The sequence below is a fragment of the Rhinolophus sinicus genome, linkage group LG06 (assembly GCF_036562045.2).
Source record: "Rhinolophus sinicus isolate RSC01 linkage group LG06, ASM3656204v1, whole genome shotgun sequence".
NCBI classification, from domain to species: domain Eukaryota; kingdom Metazoa; phylum Chordata; class Mammalia; order Chiroptera; family Rhinolophidae; genus Rhinolophus; species Rhinolophus sinicus.
This window is the reverse complement of record NC_133756.1, coordinates 6,771,336-6,794,772: the sequence shown is the minus strand read 5'-3', so window position 1 is coordinate 6,794,772 and position 23,437 is coordinate 6,771,336. Positions and strand designations below refer to the sequence as shown.

The 23,437-nt window shown below is 60.6% G+C and overlaps 1 protein-coding gene across 6 annotated transcripts in view; it reads left to right on the top strand.

Moving 5' to 3' along the window:
• The window catches only part of PRDM16 (PR/SET domain 16), a 317,539-nt gene that overhangs the window by 286,170 nt on the left and 7,932 nt on the right, over positions 1-23,437 (top strand). For 4 of the 6 annotated variants that reach the window (XM_074334228.1, XM_074334227.1, XM_074334230.1 and 1 more), the window contains 9 exons: positions 207-414; positions 2,134-2,281; positions 2,659-2,812; positions 7,651-9,067; positions 11,356-11,443; positions 14,158-14,327; positions 14,984-15,061; positions 20,568-20,737; positions 21,062-21,236. In XM_074334228.1, coding sequence (XP_074190329.1) covers positions 207-414; positions 2,134-2,281; positions 2,659-2,812; positions 7,651-9,067; positions 11,356-11,443; positions 14,158-14,327; positions 14,984-15,061; positions 20,568-20,737; positions 21,062-21,236 — 2,608 coding nt within the window. The remainder of the gene's footprint in view (positions 1-206; positions 415-2,133; positions 2,282-2,658; positions 2,813-7,650; positions 9,068-11,355; positions 11,444-14,157; positions 14,328-14,983; positions 15,062-20,567; positions 20,738-21,061; positions 21,237-23,437) is intronic. The other 2 variants (XM_074334231.1, XM_074334226.1) reach the window with 1 other exon arrangement.

Here is a 23,437-nt window from a genome sequence, read left to right as displayed (position 1 = left end):
TTACGATGCAGACAAGGGGTCCCTGTGGCCTCCATGTCCTCAGGGCAGCCACTCCTAGGTCCGGGGTAAGGGCAGGAAGGAAGCAGGAGCCGGAACAGCCAGGTGGGGGCAGGCCCCCCCGCCTCCCTGCAAGCCCCTCACAGGCCCTGGGCTCTGGGGCAGGTCTGGGGCCCACCCGCCCACCTCCCGACCTCTCTCTCTTGCAGAGGAGCCCACGTTCCGCTGTGACGTATGTGACGAGCTCTTCCAGTCCAAGCTGGACCTGCGGCGCCACAAGAAGTACGCGTGCGGTGCCGTGGGGGCCGCCCTGTACGAGGGCCTGGGCGAGGAGCTCAAGCCCGAGGGCCTGGGCAGCGGCGACGGGCAGGCCCACGAGTGCAAGGACTGTGAGCGCATGTTCCCCAGCAAGTACAGGTGCTGCCCCACCCCCGGCCTGTAGGGGGCAGCAGGGAGGGGGCCTGAGAGGGCCTGCAGGCAGCCCTTGTCCCTGACAGGCCCAGGGGGCAGGGACCCCGCCCACTCACCCACTCATCTGACACTGCAGACAGAGCAGGCTGTGAGCTGTCCAGGGGAGGCTCCAGCATGAAGGCAGGTCCCTGGTCAGAGCCCCAACTCCTGGGAGATCCACGTGTAGCCCAGGGGAGACACCCCTGGGCCTGTCGTGCATCAGGGCAGAGTCGTAGAGACAAATGGGGAGGAAGCCAGAACACAGGCGAGACCAGGAGACATGCAAAGGCCCCGGGGCTGCTGCTGTACAAAGGTCTGAAAGCAGATTGCCGCGGCAGCCACACCCCAGTCCAGGGATTGGTGGAGTGGCCTGGCCCTCAGGGCAGTAACACCCAGGGGGCTCCCTACCCCCATCGCAGGCACCTGCTTCTGCTCCCCACAGGCAGCACCCGCCTGTCCCGGGACACCTCACAGACATGGGCACAGAGTGCCAGGCCAGCTGGACACCCTCAGCCTGGAGCAGGCCCCAGCTGGCCCTCCCCTGCCCCCGGGCCAGGCAGGAGTCACGACCTGGGGGCTAGAGGCTGGAGGCCCTGAGGACCCCTGGGAAAGATCGGGCTCTGTGGGGAAAGAGCCAGGACATGGTGTCCCCGTGCTCCAGCAATCCAGGAAGATTTTCCAGCATGGGCCTCCACCCCCTGCCTTTGAGAATTTCCTCCCGGGGCAGCCTTGCAAAGTCAGAGTACAGACCCATCAGGTCACTAACTGGCTGTGGGATTGCAGGGGATTGATCGCCAAACCCACTGCGCACCCCCCCCACACACACCCGGAGGCAGGAAACCCTCCACCCTGAACAGATGACAGAAATAAGCGTTTGGGCAAATCCCGACTGAGGCCCTGGGCGGTAAGCGCTGCTCAAGAGGGTCCGTGTTTTCTTTACATAAACACATAAATCACAATTAACAACAGGGAAAAAGATACAATCTGCCGGGTGTTCGAGAGCCAAGCGTTTCTGATCTAAATGGCTGGCTGGGCCCGTAATTAACGGGCCGTGATGTATTACTGCTTTGCTCATGAAGATTAACGGTGTACCTGGGACAGGGGGAGAAGCAGGGTTCCCCCGAGAGGAGGGATTAGAGCTGCCCGTTCATCCACGTGCCGCCACGGCCCTGCCCGAGCGGCTGTGCTCGCCACCCATCACATCTCATTTGGAGACCCGCTCCTTAACTCCCTGCCGACCGCCTTGTGCATGCCTGGCGGGCAGGCACTCAACCCAGCTTGGCCAGCGTGCACCCTGAGGCCACTCAGAGGGTGGCCTTGTGTTTTCTGGGCCTTGCTCCCACTCTGGGGCTCATGGAACATTGGACCCCTTTGCTCATGGCTCCAAGGTGGGCTTCAAGGTCAAGATTGTCCAGAAGAGCCATAGGAAGTGTGGGCTGGGGACTCCCTGGGCATTTGTCTTGGATAAGGGCCTAAGCTCATTCCAGGAAGGCCCTCTTTGCCCCTCCATCCCCTTGACCTGTCCGGAGGGCAGGTGGGACTCGCTCTGCTCTCTGAGCAGGGAATGGGGTGGAGGGGGTGCTGTGACGGGCTGCAGAGAACAGGCCATGCTGGGCTCTGGGTCCCCACTCCTGGGCAGCTGATGGGCAGATGGGCCCTGCAGTGACCCCTGTCCCCACTGCACAGCTTGGAGCAGCACATGGTCGTCCACACAGAGGAGCGAGAGTACAAGTGTGACCAGTGTCCCAAGGCCTTCAACTGGAAGTCCAACCTCATCCGCCACCAGATGTCCCACGACAGCGGCAAGCGCTTCGAATGTGAAAACTGCGTGAAGGTAACATGCCCATGTATGCCTGTTGCTCCCACACGAGAGCAAGTGGGTCATACAGCTAGGATGGGGCAGGGCCCCGCCATGTGGCAAGAGAGGCTGGCAGGGCGAGCCCCCGAGCTGAGGCAGCACGAGCACTGCGCTTCCACTGAGTTCCTGCCTCGCCCATCCTCATGGCCACATGGCCACAGTTCTCTCAGGAGCTACTGTTGAGGGAACAGAGTCTGGGGGACAGCTCTCCTTAGGCCCCTGGGGGGGTCGCCACTACAGCAGAGACCTGTCCTGGCCAGACTTGGGGCAGGAGCGGAGTGGCGAGTGAGACCCCATCCAGCAGCCAGAAGGAGGATGACGGGGGCACCAGCCGACAGCGTCTGTGTCCCCAGGTGTTCACGGACCCCAGCAACCTGCAGCGGCACATCCGCTCCCAGCATGTCGGCGCCCGGGCCCACGCCTGCCCGGATTGCGGGAAAACATTCGCCACATCCTCCGGCCTCAAGCAACACAAACACATCCACAGCACGGTCAAACCTTTCATATGTAAGTTGTCCCCCAGCTGGGCCCCTAATGTGACATGAGGGTGCCTTGGGGGTCAGGCCAAGACAGGAAATCTCCAGGCTGTTCCCATTGGCAAGACCCCTGTTTCTTTAGAAAGTGTTCGTGGCAGCTGCCGACATGAAGCCCAAGCCCTGGATGCTCTCCTGGTGCTGCCTTTTCATCACTTTGCCCCTCGTACCCTCATTAGGAGACTCATCTCTCTTGCTCCGCCCTCCTTGGTTCCTCCCCTGCTTATCGCTGCAATGGCTGAGGTGCGTGGTGGATAGTGGGAAGGGCTGCCCTCCCTGCCCCTCCTCTCTCTGCACTTCTGCCCCACCCAACCTGGGCTCCAGGAGGTGTGACAACCCCCACAGCACTCACTGAGTCCCATGTCATGGGCTCAGCAGCCTCTGGGGAGCCCAGGCTGTGTGAGCAGTGCTGTCCAGGTGGCAGGGCTCGGCCATACATAACGGGCCTGTGCTTGTGGAACTTCGCTGACAGTGGAGGGGACAGAGGCCAAGCCATATACATGCAATGTATATGTATGTGACAGGCACATGAGCCGGGGGGAGGTAGGAGACTCTCCAAGTGCCAGGGGTTTGGCCAGGTGGGCACTGCTCCTGTCAATGTGATGGGAGGCCTGTGGGATGAGAGGCACTATAGCAGAGCACAGAGGAAGTAGGGAGTGAGCTGAGGGGGCACCTGTAGAGGGGGCTCAGGACAGGCCATGGGCACAGAGGCCTTGAGGCCAGGTGTATCTGGGTAGTGTGTGATGGGGGTAATCAGGGGTCAGAGGTTACAAAGGGGGGGACCTTATGGGCCAGCCCAGGGATGTGACCCAGAAGATTCCTATCTGCCTAGCAGTGCAGTGAGCAATCATTTCACACATGATAGTGCTGAGTCACCATTCACACCTGCACTGGGCTGAGTCACCATTCACACCTGCACTGGGCTGAGTCACCATTCACACCTGCACTGGGCTGAGTCACCATTCACACCTGCACTGGGCTGAGTCACCATTCACACCTGCACTGGGCTGAGTCACCATTCACACCTGCACTGGGCTGAGTCACCATTCACACCTGCACTGGGCTGAGTCACCATTCACACCTGCACTGGGCTGAGTCACCATTCACACCTGCACTGGGCTGAGTCACCATTCACACCTGCACTGGGCTGAGTCACCATTCACACCTGCACTGGGCTGAGTCACCATTCACACCTGCATTGGGCTGAGTCACCATTCACACCTGCATTGGGCTGAGGCACCATTCACACCTGCATTGGGCTGAGGCACCATTCACACCTGCATTGGGCTGAGGCACCATTCACACCTGCATTGGGCTGAGTCACCATTCACACCTGCATTGGGATGAGTCACCATTCACACCTGCATTGGGATGAGTCACCATTCACACCTGCATTGGGCTGAGTCACCATTCACACCTGCATTGGGCTGAGTCACCATTCACACTTGCATTGAGCTGAGTCACCATTCACACCTGCATTGAGCTGAGTCACCATTCACACCTGCATTGGGCTGAGTCACTGTTCACACCTGCATTGAGCTGAGTCACCATGCACACACATCATTTCATGGCATCCTTACAAAATCGTCAGGAGTGGGGGCTGCACTATCTCCAACTGACAGAGAAGTAAACTGAGGTTTCCAGACAGTGTGTGACCTGTGTACAGCCCAGAATCTAGCTCCAGGGGTCTGGCTCCTGACCCTGGGCCGAGTGGCCTGAAACTTCTCAGGCTCCATCACATCAGTGTCAGGGGTGGTGACTCTGGGAGCTTTGGGCCTTGGGGTCAGGGTGCTCTCTCCCTAGTGGGCATTTTTCAGCATTAGACGCTTGCCCCAAAGAGGCCATGCTGACTGGCCAGTCAGGCCTTTGTCAGGGGCTATGTCCCCACCCACCCGCTGCCCCCAAACCAAGCTTCCATCTGTCCTGCTAGAGGTGACTCAGACCCCAACCCACCTGGGTCACTCTCTCCCAGAGCTGAAGAAGCAAAGGGCCAGGCCAAGTCCACTAGTGTCGTCTTTCTATGCACCACCACCTCTGTGACCCGCAGGCCCTGGAAAGAGAGCATCTGAGCAGTGGCATGAGCAGCCCGGCCGCGCTGCACGGGGCAGGGCCCATGGCCTCTGGGAGGGGCTGGGAGGAAGCAAGCTGGTGGGAATGAGGCTGGGGGCTGTGTCTGTGCAGCTGGAGGTGTGATCCTGCTTCCATGGGTGACCGTCCCAGCGAGTCCACTGGAGGAAGGATACATGTGAGCACATCCAATAAGAGCTTGGAGGTTTTAAGAAGCTTAGAAGCAGGAAAATTGCACATAGGCTTCAAAGTTACTGCCTTTCTGGGCATGCAAACCAGCTTTGTGAAGTCTCGTTGGGTCGTGTGAATCACGTGAGCTTCAGGAAGCACAGCGCTCTGGGAGGGTCTGTTCCCACTGCCCCCACAGGCTCCGTGCGAGGTGGGGGGCACCGGCAGCCTGACCGGCCTGCTGGGTGTCAGCAGATGTCACCTCTTGTCTGCTCTATGCTCACCTGGGTTCCTCGGCTTTTGGCTAAGGGGGTGAATTGAGAGAGAGAGAGGCCCCACGCAACCAGGTTGCATGTGGGCATGTTCCATTCTGACAGGGTGACACAAATTTGAGAAATCAGATGAAACACGTGCAATAGGGTCTTGTGGGCCCCCAGACTGCAGCAGGGCACATGGTAGACCCCGTGGTCAGGCGTGGAAGGTCACTGCAGACACATGAGAAAGTGCAGACGGGGCCCTTGGAGAACAGGTCAGCCGCTCGAAGGAGCGCGGGCTCGCAGCCGTGCGGCTCTGGTGTGCACAGACCTGTGTGCATCACGCGCTGCACCTGGCTGCAGGCCCACAACCCCGCAGGTCAGTGCCAAGACTTGCCTAGAAGCCCCCCCCCCCGCCTCACTGACCACACAGACCAAGGCAGCGTCACTTCCTGGTGGTACCTCCTGCACCAGGGAGCTCAAGTGTGTGCCGGTGGGTGTGTTAGAGAGAATGGACACATAGATGACAGTCTCCTTGTAGACACTTTTCAGAAAAGGACCTCTGGAGTGCGTGGGTGTGTGTGCCCACGCGCATACCCTGCAAGGAAAAGGAGCTGCTGATGGGGTGAATATAGACCAGGGCCCCCCTGCATCCTGACAAGACCCGGAGACACCCTTGGTCAGGTGCTGGTCCCCATGTACAGGGGCCTTTCCCAGCCCCTGCCGACGGCCACCTCCTTTTCCCGGCTCTGAGCCAGCTGCTGGCAGTCCCAGGTCCCGGACGTGCATCTTAGACCTCAGTCTCCATGAGGCCTCTCTGTAGCCCCAGCGTTTCTGCACAGCCCCTCCATCGTGGAAGCGGGTGGGTGGGAACCAAGGAGCCCAGGCTCCCTGAGCCCAGGCATGCTTCCAGGCTCAGGATGACAGCAGCCACCAACGAGGCTCTGACAGAGCCCCCTGGTGGCCGGGGGCTTGTGAGGGTCACTTACTCGTCCAGCCAGGCCCCGCTGGGGGCCGGGTGGGACACCGTCCAGCGGAGGCACCTCTGTACCAGCATCTGCCCAAAGGGGCAGATTGGATTAAATGAGGGAGCGTCCTTCCCCCTTTGCCCTGAAAACGCCCCGCCAGGCCAGACAGCTCGGAAGGCAGAGCCGTTCATATAAATAGATACTGTGATTAAAGAACATGATAATCTCAGGGCGAAGCTCCCAGCTGGAATAGCGTGACGTAGGCAGCCAACCATTTGTGGCGAGCAAGAAACACGCTGAAGCCATTGTTTCCACTGGGGCTGCATTTAGGACACGAATTTGTCCTGCAGAGAGACACACTTGTGGGAGGTGTGTGTGTGTTCTTCCCACTGCTAGAAAAACGAGAAGAAAGAAAGGCTGGTGATTCACTGATACTTAGCTCACAGGCCATTGGGAAAATGGCCGAGATGGGTCCCCTGGGCCTCTGGGTCCCGGTGTTTGGCTCTGACCAGCACTGCCCTCTCCTGTTAAGAGCAGAGACTTGTGTCTGCCAGCAAGAGCCTGACGCTGCCTCTTCACCCCCATTTGGCGACGTTCCACTTTTCTGAAACATGGACCCAGCCCCCCTCTGCATGGCCCTGCCTGGGGCTTCCCTCCACCCCCACCTTCAGGCCACCCCAAATGGTCACCTCACACTGCTCAGACTCCCTAAGAACCCCTCAGTGGGCTGGTTCCCCTCTTTTGGGTGCAGAAAATGGGGCCTGAGCCCAAAAGAGGGGACAGGGTAGCTGGGGGCATTTTACTCTTTAGAAAGTGGGAGATCTGATCTGGGTGGCCGTGGTCTCCTCTCTGCTGGAGCAGTGTCACTGACACTGCACCCCATTTCCCAGTGAGATGGTGAGATCTGTCTGAGCCAGCCCAGGGGCCCCAGGGAAGGCACAGGTGGTCCTTGCAATCCATGCTGGTCACTGAGGGTAGGAGGCACACATAACTGTACATGTGTGCACACACGTGTGCAGGCACACATACAGACTGCACACTCATGCACACATGCACATTCATATATGTATGTGTGTGTGTACACCTGCATGCATTCATGCACACATGCCCACAGATACATGCGAGCACATATGTCCTCACATGACCATGCATGCACACACACTTGGACATACATATGCAGACACGCCTGCACACGTGGCCACACACATGCACCCCTGTGCACACACGTATGCTCACACATGAGCACGGCTGCTCTGATGACAGAGCCAGAAGCAGCCCGTGGCGCACTCCCCAGAGCCCAGGGTTTCCCGGTAATTTCATACGGTGTTTGTCTTCGCTTCCCGCTGACGCTTTAGGTGAGGTCTGCCACAAGTCCTACACGCAGTTCTCCAACCTGTGTCGCCACAAGCGGATGCACGCCGACTGCCGCACGCAGATCAAGTGCAAGGACTGCGGGCAGATGTTCAGCACTACCTCCTCCCTCAACAAGCACCGGCGCTTCTGCGAGGGCAAGAGCCATTACACGCCAGGTGGCCTCTTCTCCCCGGGCCTGCCCTTGACCCCCAGCCCCATGATGGACAAGGCGAAGCCGCCCCCCAGCCTCAACCACACCGGCCTGGGCTTCAACGAGTACTTTCCGTCCAGGCCGCACCCAGGGAGCCTGCCGTTCTCCGCGGCCCCGCCGGCCTTCCCCGCACTCACGCCTGGCTTCCCGGGCATCTTTCCTCCATCCCTGTACCCCCGGCCGCCTCTGCTACCTCCCACGCCGCTGCTCAAGAGCCCTCTGAACCACACGCAGGACACCAAGCTCCCCAGCCCCCTGGGGAACCCAGCCCTGCCCCTGGTCTCCGCCGTGGCCAACAGCGGCCAGGGTGCCACGGCGGCAGCGGGGGCCGAGGAGAAGTTCGAGGGCCGCCTGGAGGACACGTACGCCGAGAAGCTCAAGACACGGAGCAGCGACCTGTCGGACGGCAGCGACTTTGAGGACATCAACACCACGACCGGGACGGACCTGGACACGACCACAGGCACAGGCTCGGACCTGGACAGCGACGTGGACAGTGACCGCGATAAGGTTCAGGACAAGAGCAAGGCGGCTGAGAGCAAGGCCGAGTTTGGGGGCGGCACGGCGCCCCCGGGGGCTGCGAACAGCGTGGGCGAGGTGCCCGTCTTCTACGCCCACCACTCCTTCTTCCCGCCGCCCGATGAGCAGCTGCTGACCGCGTCGGGCGCTGCGGGCGACTCCATCAAGGCCATCGCCTCCATCGCCGAGAAGTACTTCGGCCCCGGCTTCATGGGCATCCAGGAGAAGAAGCTGGGCGCGCTGCCGTACCACTCGGTGTTTCCCTTTCAGTTCCTGCCCAACTTCCCGCACTCCCTCTACCCCTTCACGGACCGCACCCTTGCCCACAACTTGCTGGTCAAAGCCGAGCCAAAGTCCCCCCGGGACGCCCTCAAGGTGGGCGGCCCCAGTGCCGAGTCCCCCTTTGATCTCACCACCAAACCCAAAGAGGCAAAGCCTGTCCTGCCCACGCCCAAGGTCGCCCCGGCCCTGGCGTCCGGCGAGGAGCAGCCGCTGGACCTGAGCATCGGCAGCCGCGTCCGAGCCAGCCAGAACGGCGGGGGGCGGGAGCCCCGCAAGAACCACATCTACGGCGAGCGCAAGCTGGGGGCCGGCGAGGGGCTGCCCAAGGCGTGCCCAGCACCGCTGCCCCAGCAGCCCTCCCTGCACTATGCCAAGCCGTCACCCTTTTTCATGGACCCCATCTACAGGTATTAACATGCCCTGTCCTCACCTGCTGTCCCACATGGGCACCACCCAGCTGGGCAGCTGGGCGGGGTCAGCGTGCGGGAGGTGACACTCACACACTCCCCTGAGGTTCGTAGCCTTTGGTGGATTCATGGGGGCACCTAAGCTTTTGGGGGGTTCTGTGCCTGAGCACACGCTTGGCTAGGCCTGTTCCTGGGGTGGACACCCAGCCAGAGCCATGTTTGGCGTCTCCTGGATACACACGGTTCCCTTTTGCTGACAGCCGCTGGGATGCCCGCTGCCCTGCCTTGAGCCGCCCTCCTCCTCCGTGTGTCTTCTCTGGCCCAGACCTCAAAACTCCTCTCGCTCTTTCCTCTGCTCCCAGTGTCTCCGCTTCCCTTCAGCTGCTCTTTGGAGCCACATCTGGGGGTGTCTGGTGGTCTGGGGAAGTCGGGGGAAGGTGAAGGAGGGGAGAGAAAGGGTGTACAAATATCAGGATCCCTCTGGTGAGGGGCCAACTCAGTCCCCCCCAGGTTGTGGGCAGCCTTTGATCAGATGGGTTTGTTAGAGGGGAGGGATCTGACCTCCACCGCACCTGTCCTGGGGCGCTGGGCAGGCTGGACCCTGAGAAGAGAGCTGTGCATGTGGGCAGGTGGGCTCCAGAGGGAGCCTGGAGGCGCCCGCACAGACGGCTGCCGCTGATACAGGCCTTGCCTCTGTGAGAGTCCCTCGGCCACACGCGTGTGGTACACCCACTGGTTCGGGAAGTAAGGGGGCACGTGGCCGCCTTGAGGGCCCGTGTGCCCACTGTTCCCTGAGGGGCCGGCCAGGGCCTGGGATGGGCATGCAGGTGAGGAGGTCACACTTGCTGAAGGTACACATGTGACAAATGATGACAGAGGTGCCAGGGAGGGGGAGGCAGGCAGCCTCCTGCTCTGCCCGTCAGCATGCCCTGTCCTCACCTGCTGTCCCACATGGGGCTGCCATGTGACACAGATGAGCAAAAAAGGCAGAAGAAGAGAAGGAGAAAACCTCACCCTCCTCCTCCCATGTGGGTCCCCCTTCTCTCTGAGCATGCCACCAGCCTGCAGTGCTGCCTCGGAGGGCCGGGTCCGACATGGTCCAGCTGTGAGCAGGCAGGCCCTCGGTTAAGTCCTGCAGAGTGAGACGCTCTCCGAGCCAGTGTCCACACACGCACATGGCCACTGCCAGAGGTTTATTTTATTCCACCGGGAGGTGAACCTTCCCAAAGCCCAGAACCTTCCCAGCTCCTGTCCTCTCCCTCCTGGACTGGGCTGTGGGTCTCCATGGCGTTAGCTGCCAGGTGCTCCTGCCTCTGGGATTCTGGGGTGGCTGTGCAGCCTTCCTACACTCAAGCCTCTTTGCGGCCATCCCCGTCCTGCTCCCATCAGTGCCTCTACAACTCCCCTGGAGGGCAGAGTCACACGTGAGAGTTACGTAAGCACAGCACCGAACCAGGCCCTCGCACGAGTGAAGCAGGAGCGGCTGGTCCCACGCTTGTTCAGAGGGGCTATGTCTGGGTGTGGGGTGGTGGCCAGTCTCCCCAAAGTGGAGATTAAATCTCCACTCCTCAGGAGAGACTGAGGCAGGTGCTGCTGAGAAACAGTGAGAGGAGAGGCTCAGGTGAGACGAGACATTGCTGGACGCCACCCCAGCCACCTCCTCCTCTTGTTCTGTGGTTAACAGTTGTCACCACCATTTGGGAAACATTCTAGAACTGTCATCTCTAGCAACTTTCACAAGTCTGGGGTAGAACCTGCCTGGAGGCCCTGGTAACTTCCCCAGGACGGGACCCACTGGGCACGTTTACCTGCCCAGTCGGGCAGAGTGCCTCAGGCCAAGGGCCGGGAGGAATGGGAAGTCGGGGTGTGGGTGGCGGCCTGCTCTGTGCTCCACGTTTTGCTGTGGCAAGCCCAGGGACCCCGACAGGGCTGACCCCTCGCAGGGTTGACAGGTCAGTTGGCAGAGGCTGGTGCACCCAGGGCTCCAGAGAAGACTCCAGGCTCCAGCGTGGACACGTGCACGGCGCCCACAGCTGGAGTGGTTGGGGGCACACTAGGGAGACTCGGGCTTTAGCACTGGGCATGTGGTGGGGGGAGCATGGGAGGGGCCAGCCAGGAGGTCACACAGGCAATAGGGTGGCTGGGTCATGGAAGTCCTCACAGCCATCAGGTGGGCCGAGGAAGCCAGGCCGTTGTGGTGAGGTCTCCCACCTGGTGAGCGATGGGACACAGGCAGGAGCCTGGTGGGCCGCTCGCTGGGGTACGTAACCCTCTGTGTTGCTGTCCAGCAGGGTAGAGAAGCGGAAGGTGCCAGACCCCGTGGGAGCCCTGAAAGAGAAGTACCTGCGGCCGTCCCCACTGCTCTTCCACCCCCAGGTAAGACCCGCTGTGGGCTGGGCGGCATTTTTTGGCAGCCAGGAGCCTCAAGGCCCGTCCAGACCAAGCCATACACCCAAGCCATACTCCTCTCCTATCCGATGCTCAGGAGTCTCTCCCGCAGACCCCACAGGTAACCGCGTGGTGGCCGAGGACCCTGGCCCACAAGGGACCCACTGACCCATGGCTCAGCTGTAGCAGGGAAATGAACTTCCATGGGTGGTGGGCAGAGTAAGCCGGGAGTGAATCCAAGAATTTTGAACATAAAGGGAAAGACGGGAAACAGCCCAGAGGTGTGGACGTGAGCAGTCCTTGAGTGTACGTACGTGAAAAGACCAGGAGAGGATCGGCCTGCGTGTAGAGGGGGGCAGAGAAGGGCATAAGGAGGCAGGAGCAGGAGAGAAGCGGAGGGACTGGCATTGAGGGCAGAGGGTCCCAGGCGGTGGGGGCAGGATAAACGCCCTCCCCCAGGGCTAGATAGGGTGGCCAGGCTGTCGGCCGGACTAGAGTTGGAGTCTGGGAAAGAGACCCCCCCCAAGTCAGCACCCAGTCATGTGTGCCCTCCAGCCACGTTCTCCCAGGGGTGGGCACAGAGAGGTGGCTGAAGCTGGGGTGAGCAGCAGAGCCTGGCAGAGTCTTTCCCAGTTCCCTGCCCGTATGCCTACCTGTTCTCACTGCTTGGGGCCCAGCCCCCCCAGAGCCACAGGCCTCCTCCCCCAAACCCAGAGGGCCCAGGGGCCTGAGCTGTGGGACGGGCCTGAACCCGACCCCAGACGGGGCATTGTTCTCTCTCAGAGCTTCCCACCCTGGACAGACACCCCCAGGTTGTGAAACCCGCACCCTGCCTGGGTTCACAGCTAAACTTAGTGCCTCCCATTGTTTTGCTGGGGCCGTGGAGTTTGGGTAACAACTTCCCCTGATTTTCCTCGGACGGGCTGGAAAAAGCCGACAAGCCAGCCAGGCGCATCCTGTGTTTGTGTTTGTGCGGGAGCTCAGCCGGGATATCTGATCCCGTGGAGCAGGCAGACCTGCAGTGGCCTCTGAGCCCCACCCAGGCCTGAGGAAGGGAGGGGCACTGTCCCCTCTTTCAGCCCCCTATGCCTGCCCTGTGGGCCCAGAGCTGCAGTGGAGCTGTGATGGGAGGTGGGGACCAGTAAGTCACCTAATTAAATAGCCTGAGGTCAGGCCATCACTTGGGGCCAGATAACTGACCGCCTCTAGGGTCAGATGCAGTCAGACTGGTGGTCAGATGCCAGGCCCATTGTCAGGGCCTTCCATTTCTGACTCCTGGCGTGCAGGTGGGCCCCTGGGGTGCATGGGGCCACGGCCCTTCACCACTTCTTGGGGTCCTGGGGAGTCTGGGGTGGTGGAGAGTTCCCAAGCCTTCCAAGACTGTGGCTAAAACTGAGTCCACAGGCAGATGGGCAGGAATCCGTGTTCTGGGGGTTCCCATTGTCCAGGCTGTGGTGGGGCCGTGAGAGGCTGGACAGCAGCTGAGGGTACAGTGTGCATCTGTGCATGAACAGGGACCGGGGTGGGAGGGGGCAGCCCAGGACAGGAAGCACTGTGAGCCTGAGGGGAGAACGTGCCTGCCCCACGGGGATGGTGAGCCTGAAGCCCTGCCACCCTGGCCCACAGGGAGACCTGGGCCGCATGGGCGGACACCATTTTTCATTCGCTAACCCCTTTCTGGGTGATTTTATTGTCACCAATTGGTTGTCCGCAACTTACACCCTGATGGACTGTGCCATAATGACAGTGCTTTCTGTCCAGGCCCCCACCCTGCCTCCCGCAGGGCCTGGCTCACAGCGGACACTCTCCAGGCAAACCCCTCCGTCCAGGGAAGGAGACAGTGAAAGTGCTGCTGAGGCCTTTGCAGCTCCATCAGCCCTGTCCCTCCCCTGTTCCCAAGCCCCCAAACCTCAGGAGACAGACACAGTCTGGGATTCTGATCGGAACTCTGCCCACCAGGTGGGAATGACGAGCACCACACCCACTTCTCCTCCCTGAGCAAGCTCTTGGCATCTCCAAGGAGCAGAGAGACAGCTCCCTTTGGGCACATTACTGTGTCCTGTGCCGGGTCACACTGGCACTATCATCTTGAGCATTGAGTTAGTGGGGAGTAATCTCAGGCTGTTGAATCTTAGTACTTTGCCTGCAATTATGGCCTGCTGCCACTAGGTGGCAGTGCTGCCTCAAGCCCGTGATCCATGCTTTAACCTGAGGTTCAGGCAGCTGTCTTAGTTTTTTAAGACTCAGAAAAGAAATTTAAATATAATTCTGTCTTTAACCAAACTAGACATCCAGGGGCTGGCCAGGGGTCAAGACAGTGGGGCATCGCTGGCTGGTTTTAAAATAAGGGTGTGTGTAATCACATACATTGACAGCCTGTGTCACTGTCTCATCAAACCAGACAGACAGGCTGGCTGCTGAAGGTCACCTCCAGCTCCACAGCCTGGACTCTAGACTGTAAGGGAAGGACAGGAGTAGGGTTGGCTGCAGGAAGTGAAAGAATCCAGCCCAATGGCCAAGAAGATGCAGTGACACTGCTGGTTCCAGTGACAGCCTGAGGGCCCACATGGCCTCCGTGGCCTGGCCCACTGATGTGCTCTGTCATCAAGGCCCCCCAGGTGCCCTTGGGGTGGGCCCACACTCTCCAAGAGAGGTGGCAGCTCCGGGAGGTCCCCCAGCTTTTTCCACTCTCGTACCAACAGATGTCAGCCATTGAGACCATGACAGAGAAGCTGGAGAGCTTTGCTGCCATGAAAGCGGACTCTGGTGGCTCCCTGCAGCCCCTCCCCCACCACCCATTCAACTTCCGGTCCCCGCCCCCAACGCTCTCGGACCCCATCCTCAGGAAGGGCAAGGAGCGCTACACGTGCAGGTGAGATACGGCAAGTCCCCGGGGGCTGGTGGGGCGGTCCTGGCAAGGTGGCCACAGGTGACACACCACAGCCTGCGAACCTGCACTTCCGGGAAGAAACCCTCAGTCACAGCTTATACCATAGTAGCAATAAATGGTCCATTATCCGCAAATACACACGTGTAGGGTGCGCTGCCCCCGACCACGCTGCGTTTGCTTGAGCCTAAGAAAATGCCACCTTGGCCCAGCCGTCTGGACCTCCTCAGGCCTGACCTGAGATGTGCTGGTCAGCGTTTAATCATGGGAAGGGACCTGCAAGCCCAGCACTGGGAAGACACTGCCCTGTCCAACCCCAGCTGCACTGGCCTGGTCCACCCGGTCCGATCCAGCTCAGAACCCTGGGCTCCAGGGCTGAAATACTGCTTCAGGAAGGAGCGCGGCCCAAGCAAGCCAGAATAGGCTGGTCTGCCCATCCGGTGGCACAATGCCGGGCTTCTCTGTAAAGCTCAGCTGAGCCTCCGGGCTGCAGAAGAAACTGAGATCCAGGATGTGCACCTGGGCCACCTGCCTCAGGTGGGACCTCGGGGACAGATACCCAGCTGGAGGCTGGGCCAGGAAAGGACCTGGGCCCGCGAATCTATGCCTCTGCCTAATGGTCTCCCCACCCCCCACCCCAGGTACTGCGGGAAGATCTTCCCTCGATCTGCAAACCTCACAAGACACCTGAGGACACACACCGGGGAGCAGCCGTACAGGTGGGCGCTCACCCGGCCTGGGCTGGGGGAGGCAGGCTCCTGCTGGGACAGCAAGGGCAGCGGGGGGGCCAGCACGCTGCTCCCTGTGAAGCCCTGGCCCCACCGCCATCTTGCACCCTGGGATGTTGTAAGGATTAGGCAGGATGTGCCTGGCAGGCTCCCTGAAGGCTCCCACCTGTCCCCAGAGGACGATGCCCAGAAGCAGCTCTCCCTCCTGCTCGGGGTGTCAGCGAGGGCAGGGCTCAGCACAGGAGCAGCCCGAGCCCGGGCCCCAGGGGTGGTCTGTCGGAGAAGCCTCAGCCTCAGCCCTACCAGCCCAACTCCGTCCATGTCACAGTGGCCACAGCGGACCTAAGCCTGGGTGGTGGAGGAGGGCAGACGCCTAAGGCAAGGTGGGCAGTGGGGAAGGAGCTCCGTACAAGTGCAGGTCCCAGCCCAGGGTTGGGGTGCCCTGAGGGATTCGCTGGACAGAAGCCGGGTGTCTGCCCCCCACCTCACCCTCAATGCTTAGGCAGAGATCACAGCCACTGTGTTTCACATTCACAGCGAGTGGGGGCACAACCCCCATTTCAAAGACTCCCCATGACTTTCCTAGGCCCCGAGCCCACAGCCACGCTGCTTACCATTCAGCTCCAGAAGTGGGTTGTTCCTCCATCCCTGGGGCTTTCATGAGGCACAGGGAGGGCTGGGGGTGATTCCCTGGCTTTCAGGGACCCTGCTCAGGGAGAGGCCTGGGAATCAGCATTTTAGATGAGAGCCCCCAAGTGATGGAGACATGAGGCAAATTTGGGAGACAGCTTAGCTGCCAAGACGGCATCGGGGTGTGTCTGGCGATGAGTTTGGCGTGGTTTTAAGTTGGTAGCATAAGACTCCTATATCTGGCCACACCGAGCTTAGAGCCACCCACTGGCCCTAGAAACTGTGTGAGTCCCCCCATCCCTGGGGACGGTGGCCTGCAGGTGTCATGGTCCCCACGCCCCACCCCAAGACATAACAAGCATCCCCTGACCACCACAGGACCACGTCCTGTCCTGGCAGGATAAATGACAGCTCATGCGCCATAGCGGCTATCTGGTCAGCGCACCCCCCGCCCCCCGCGACTCCCAGCACACAGGCACCCCTGTGCCTCCAAGAACTGAATTACAACTTAACAAAGGCCAGCAACAGAAAGATTGATGTGGTCCGCTTCCGGCCCCCGCATGTGTTTCTTCTGTAACCAGAGCTGACTTCTGGACAGTGTTCTGTGTGAGAACCTCCGGGGGTCGCGCCGTGTTTATGGGAGAATTTGATTATCATTGATTTCTTTTGCTCTCGCCAATCTGTGAGGTTCAACTTGCATAACAGTAACTGCTTTGAAAGTTTGCTTTGCAAATCCCGACTTTATCTGGCTCAAGGCAGCCCCGTGATGAGGAGACTGAGGGTATGACTCTGCTGTGACATCACCAGTGTTTCTGGGAGCACTTTGATCATTGAAAGGATTTAAGTGGGAAGAGGAAATGCGCACTTTCGTCCACAGAAACCCGCTGAGCCGGGCACAGGCCCTGCCAAAGGGACCCCTGCCCAGCCCAGGAGGCTGATTAAAACCTCCCACCCACCACCTGCCCGTGTGAGCTCATGTGTGCCGCTGCGTGTGTGCCAAAGAGGCCAGCTGACGTCCCCCTTGCAGGCTGGACTTTCATGAGCTGCCCAGAGTGACTCGATAATCAAACTGGACAACACTGGGACACGCTTCCTTTAAAATCCGTGCCCCAGCTCATCTGAAATCACTCAGAAAGTGTTTGAAAGCCCTTTGGTGTGGCTGATACATTTCCTGGAGGGAAGGTCAAACCTCCTGCCTGGGCCGTGCCGGTGTCCTGGACTGACTCCCTCTTCTAGCTTAGAGATCTGAGTCAGGTTGGAGGACGAGGTGCAGTTATGACACTTATTTCTTAAAGCTGTAGCGTGGAGGGCTTGTTGAGATTAGGTTGAAGAGGGAGAAAAAAAAATGAATTAGGAATGAAGGGGGCTGCTTTCTTCACCCGTCCTGGTGGCCATGCTCGGGGTGCTGCCCAGTGGGGCCCTGCGTGACACTCTGGATGCGAGCCTTTGTGGCCTGGCCTGCGGGCTCCTGGGCACCTGGAACTCCCACCTGAGGACGCACGCCCTCCATCCTCAGTTCATTTCCCCCCAGGCTCCCGTCCCACTGTCTGTGTGAAACCAAATGCCCAGCCAGGCCCGGTTACCACTTCCCTCAGGGCCGACAGGTGGTCCGGATGGTCTTTTTTCTTTGTGAGTTTTATTTTTAGCGCTGAGTTTCAAAATCTCTTCTGTCTTTCCCTTCCCCTACTTTTACAATTACCAAAGCATTTCTCCCTGTGATGGCAGGTGTGGTCCTACTGGGCTGCCGGAGAGGACGCTGCCTGGGGGCCATTTCACCCTCCTGGGACTGCCCCGAGCTGTGGCCACTGTGGCTGGCATCCCTGGGGTGGTGGCAGCCTGGTCACAGCAAGGTACCCTCTAGGGCCTCGGCTGCATGCCGCCACAGCAGCCTGGTCTGCCCTCCCCTTCCTGGTGGAGCCCAGTGGTGTTATTTTATACCACGAGGCCATAAATTTCACTCGCCACTTGTCAGCTTATTTACAGTGCAGACCCCAGCTGCTCGCAGAGCCTAGCTCCCTCGAGCTTTGGGCTCACTGCTCCCCTAAATTTCAGATGGACTTCTCTGCCTGGGCCATTTATTTCGATTAGAACCAGGGAGGGCCACATTCAGGGTCTCTGACCCAGTTGAAGGCATGGCTTCCCGGTCCTCCCCGACCCCACAGAGGCTGGAGACAACTTCGCAAGGAGCCTTGTCTGCGAGTGAGCTCCTACCCAACCCCGTTTCTCACTCAGGGTCCCCACTGCTCCAAGGACCCACAGCCGCCATTAGTGGGGACTTGTAAAGGGCCCAGCATGGCCCAAAACAAGGAGAGGACACTGAGCACCGTACAGATGGAGGGTGGGCGCCACTGAGCCTACTGGGTGGGCGGGGCGAGTGCCCAGACCTAGGCTGGGGCCAGCGTGGCCTTGCACTTGGTCCTTCCTAAGTGACCATCCTGAGAACAGGCCTGGTCTGGGAGCCTGGCACCATCGGGGGCGGGGGGTATGTAAGTGTAAGGATGTGCCTGGGGGGGCGGGGCCTGGGTGCATTCTGGGCTAGAAAGTCCTCCTTCCTGGACTGTTGTGTTGGGGCTGCCGGCCTCAGCGAGGGCTCAAACCCCGCCAGACTCCTCCTCTGTTCAGGCCACGAAAGACAACGCAGTGGTGCCTCCCGGTGTGGGATTCCAGGATGGTGGGTGCAAGTTGGGGCCAGTGAACGTCATGATGCTGCCAGAGGACAGGCTGGGACCAAAGCCCGACGTTCCCAGGGGCCGGGGGCTCAGCTGGCCCCAGGAGGGCCCAACAGGCCAGCCCTGGGCTGGGAGCAGAGAAGGCTGAGTGTCATTCAGGAGGAGCCCGGGGACCATGGCCTGGGGAGTTCCTGTGTAGGTCACAGGCTGCTCCTTGCCCACCTGCTGAGAAGGCCAGGCAGATCCTGGAAGCTTCAGCAACTGAGTGAACGAAGCCCAGAAAGGCACCGTGGGGGAGCCCTGGGGTCCTGTCTCACCAGCCCTGCCTGATGTCTGTCATTGAACTTGCCGGGTTTTATCCCAGAGGTTGAGGGGGTGGGGTTGACTCCGAGGCTCTGAGCGTCCCAGGACAGGGTTTCCCAGCGCTGTCACCTTTCCTGCGGGGAAAGCCCAGCTCCTAGGCTGGGCAGGTGGGATGCAGTCACGGGGCGACACTCCCCGCTTCCTTCCGTGTGCGCTATGGTGGATCAGACTCCCTGGGCAGGGCCAGGCCTCCGAATGTCACATGTCAGCAACAGGCCTTACATGCTGGCCTGTGGCTCTGTGAAGGCCACTCTGACACGGCCCTACTGGCCTGGCCACCGAGAGGCCAGGCTCCTGAAGTGTCCTCAGGCCGCTTCCATCTGTAGGACCGCGAGTGCACTGGCGCGGCCGCCAGACCCGTTGGCTGGGGTGGGCCCTCCTGGGCCAATGCCAGGCGGCCACTCTTATGACAGGTCCAGCTGCTGGCCGGCCGCGTCCCTGTGGATGAACTCAGGCTGCCAGGAGTATGCCCGCTGGGACTGGTTGGCTGCACTGACCGGCAGCTGGGGTCCTGCCTGCTGCGTGGGAGGCCAGTCTCGTTCCCACACAGGAAATTCCACGAGTATAGGTCAGCGTTCTACGTGCTCATGCGCCTCTGAGGCTCCAGAATGTCCCTGGGGTTCTGAAGACCAGGTGCATAGGTGTGTGCCCAGGTGTGCGTGTATCACATGCCCACTAACATGTGTGCTCTCTGCACACATCTGCACATGTGCACACGTGGGCGCACAGAGCGGGTGTCAGTCAGTGGTCACTGGCCTGGCCTTGTACCACCAGGAGGAGGCAGCGTGGGGACTGCAGAGCCCAGCGTGGCAGGTTCCTTCTGGTCAGCCCTCCCCGGCTCCGGCTGTTTCTGTGTCCGGCTGGGTTCCTGGTGCTTGTGCTGTGCCCTGGCTCTTGGTCCCCCCTCTGCAAACTGGAGAGAATGACCTCCCCTTCTCTGCCCTCTGAGCACGAGGGCCCCACCCCTACGGGGACCCCATCACATTGCTGGTGTCTCAGATTGTTCAACGTGGCCATTTTCTGGCCCTGAAGCACTTTGCCTGGTTAAACTTGGGATGTCAGGAAAGCATTCTGACAGGCGATGGAAGCTTCCAGAGGAAGGAGTGCCTTCTAATTGTCCCAAGTGTGGTGCCCACCGCAGAGGCGCACACAGGCAAACTGAGCATGCAGGGCTAGCTGCCCCCCACCAAAAGGTGCAGTGTGGTCATTTGAGGTCCATGTAGAGGAGGCGGCCGGACAGGGGCAAGGCTGGGGGCCCCCCACACACCTTCAGGGCAGTTAAGGCCCCCAAGTAATGGATTGGCAAGCTGAGGCCCCCAGTGAAATGGGACCAGCCCAAGGACCCACTGAGGCCCCGTTCTCCTTGCCCGCCCCGCACCAGGGTGGGTGTGTCTCTGCAGGCAGGAAGGTTCAGGGAGCACCTTGGGCCCCGTCTTTCTGGGACACCAGCTTGAGCACCTTTCTGTGGGGTGATGCTGCCCCCTTGAGGCCACACGGAAAATGCCACCCTCCGGCATGGACCTGCCTGGCCCGCCTCTGTGCTGGGAGACCAGAAAACGGAGGGCACCCAGGGGCACGGGCCCCACTGGGTACTCGACCCCTCGGGGGCATCCCAACGTGACTCTCCCCCCAGAGGGCCAGGGGAGAATACCTGCTTTTCTAAGCGTAGCTGCTTCTGGGCACCACGACCACCTTCACCACGACCACCTTCAAGTTGGGTCACCCAGGGTCCTTGGGGCACAGGGTCCTGCAGGGCTGCGGGTGGGGGGTGCATGCGGCTCCCAGGGCCCCTGAGGGCAGCCCTGGGGCTCCTCTGAGTCCTGTGTGTCTTCCAGGTGTAAGTACTGCGACCGCTCCTTCAGCATCTCCTCTAACCTCCAGCGGCACGTCCGTAACATCCACAACAAGGAGAAGCCCTTCAAGTGCCACCTGTGCAACCGGTGCTTTGGGCAGCAGACCAACCTGGACAGACACCTCAAGAAGCACGAGCATGAGCACGCACCAGGTGGGGCCCCAGCCCGTGCGGCAGACCACCCGGGACACCCAGGGGCCGGTCCTGCAGGCCCAGAGCTGGGGTAGATGGATTCAGGAGCGAGGAAGGGAGGGCTGCAAAGACGGGGGGCAACCGGGAGAGATGTGAGGTGGAGGAGGGGAGGGGAGGGGAGAGGAAGGGAGAGAACAGAGGAGGGGAGAGGAAGGGAGAGAACAGAGGAGGGGAGAGGAGGGAGGAGAGAACGGAGGAGGGGAGAGGAGGGGGCGGAGAGGAGAGGAGTAAGGGGAGGGCAGGGGTTCAGTTGAGGGCCCCCCTCTGATGCCCCTGTCCCCACAGTGAGCCAGCACGCTGGGGTCCTCACGAACCACCTCGGAACCAGCGCCTCCTCCCCCACCTCCGAGTCAGACACCCACGCACTTTTAGACGAGAAGGAAGACTCATATTTCTCTGAAATCAGAAACTTTATTGCCAATAGTGAGATGAACCAAGCGTCTACACGAACAGACAAACGGTAAGAAACCCATCCTGGGCCACAGGGCTGTGTGGCCTCACCCAAAGCAGGGGCGCCCCATCCCAGCACCTGAACCGCACCCCAGCACCAGTCACCAGGGCACACCTGGGTGGGGACCAGGAGACCACAGCAGAGGGTGAGACCCACAGGCTCTGCCACCTGGAAGCTGGGGAATTTCAGCAAGGGTTCCCCCTCCCTGCTTCAGTTTCTCTGTCTGGAGAGGCTGCTGACACAGGCTGTGCACCTAGAGCAGCACCCAGCACACAGGCTGTCTGGCAGCTGGCGTGGTTTGGCCTCGACCTTCATAGAGGTGCAGCCGCGCATGGCCTGGCGAGGATTCCTGCCACCATCCTACCAGCCTGTGAGACTCAAGAATATGTTTGTTTAATCCCAGGCACTAAGGGTTTCCAAACAGGAGTGTTGTCCCTTTAAACACATGTACATGCACACGTGTGCACACAGCACAGAAAAATGGCAGCATGTGGATTCAGGAATGAGGAGGGTGTTTGCACAACCTGGGATCACAGGACTTGGGGTGTGGCACTGATTCCCCCCCCCCGCCCCACCAAAGGACACATCAGACCCCAGGAGGAGGTTCCCCTGGGGTAAAAAGCTGGTGCTAGACCAGCTGTCAAAGAGCCAGAGATGCCCCAACAGGCCTCAGGCACATGGGAAATTGAGGCCCAAAGAAGTGGGGTGCTTTGCTGCCGCCACACAGCCAGGCCCAGAGGCCCAGAGGGCCTCCCCATCCATGTCCAGCAAGTGAGGAGAGGCCCCCAGGAGACCAGCGTCCTCAGGAGCATTTCAGCCAGGGTTCGTCCACTGCCCCCTGAGGCCCAGACAGCAGAGGCCGCCCCAAGTCTCTCGGGAAGCCAGGCTGAGCCCTCGGGCGGCCTGTCCTGCTGAGGCCTCGCCCAGAGAGACGCGAGCCTGGCAGGAGGTGCCCACGTCTTTGTCACAAGTGGGAACCCTGTTTACAGTTGGCGTCCGTCAGCCACTCTGCGTAAAGTGTGCGTCACTGGCAGGCCCATCGGGGCCACGTGCTCCAGTCTTCATTCAGAACTGGGTTCCTTTTCTTGACCGTCAGAGAATTCAGGGCCCACCGGCCTTCCTGCTCACAACCCCCTTAACCCCATGGGCAGAATTGTGTACCCCACTCCGTATGTTGGAGTCTGGCCCTGAGGACCTCAGGATGCGACCTTGTTTGGGAAGATGAGGTCACACTGGAGTTGGGTGGCCCGAATCCCGTACGACTGGGTCCTTGTAAAAGGGGAAGTGTGGACACACACACGCACACACATGGGAGAGGCTGTGGGAAGACGAAGCAGAGACGGCGTGACACGTCTGTGAGCCAAGGAACAACAAGGACGCCAGCAGCCATCAGGAGCACGGAGAGGCCTGGGGCGGGTTCTCCCTCACGTCCTCAGAGGGACCAGCCCTGCGACACCTGCAGCTCGGACTTCGGGCTCCAGGACAGGGAGAGAAGATTCCTGTGGCTGAAGCCGGGGGTGGGGCTGTGTGCCTGTGGCCCCGGGACACTCGCACTCCCCAGGCAGCCATTTGGAGGCCTGGACGCTCATCCGGCATCCGCTCTGTGCAAAGCCGGCCCTGACCTGCCGGCGCCAGCCTGATGCAGCCTCCTGCCAACGGGCAGATGCTCTGTGTGGGGCCGGCGGGGGGCAAGGGGCTTAGATATAAAACTGCGCAGTGCACTCGTGTTGGGTTAGGACAGTGTCCGAATGCCAACACCCAGGGTCCCTGCATTGTTCATACGGTCCTCAGCGTGGGGGTGTTCTCACAGCACTGAGAGGGCACAGGTCACCCCGCTGAGGGCCAGGGAGGGAGGCAGGCCCAGTTCCGGCCCACATGGCCTGGCTCCAGGAGTCTCAGTGCTGGCGGTGACAGATGTGTGCCCAGCGTGACAGGGAAACGAGCCAGTTCGGCATGCTGGAAGGCAGGACAGCTGTCACCGTCTGTATACTTGCTCACGGAAACACAAGCAGTGAAGATAAGCCGGCCCACAGCCCAGCAGCCAGGGTCCCCAGCCCAGTCCCTCTGCACGAGGACAAAACCTCAGTGTGGTCCACGTTTGGCGGTCAGAGGCCATGGGAGAAGACGCCGTCCCTGCCTGATGCTGAGAGCAGGACCCGTCTCCCCTGACAGCACTGGACGGCTTTCCCGTGGGCTGTGCGAGGTCCTGG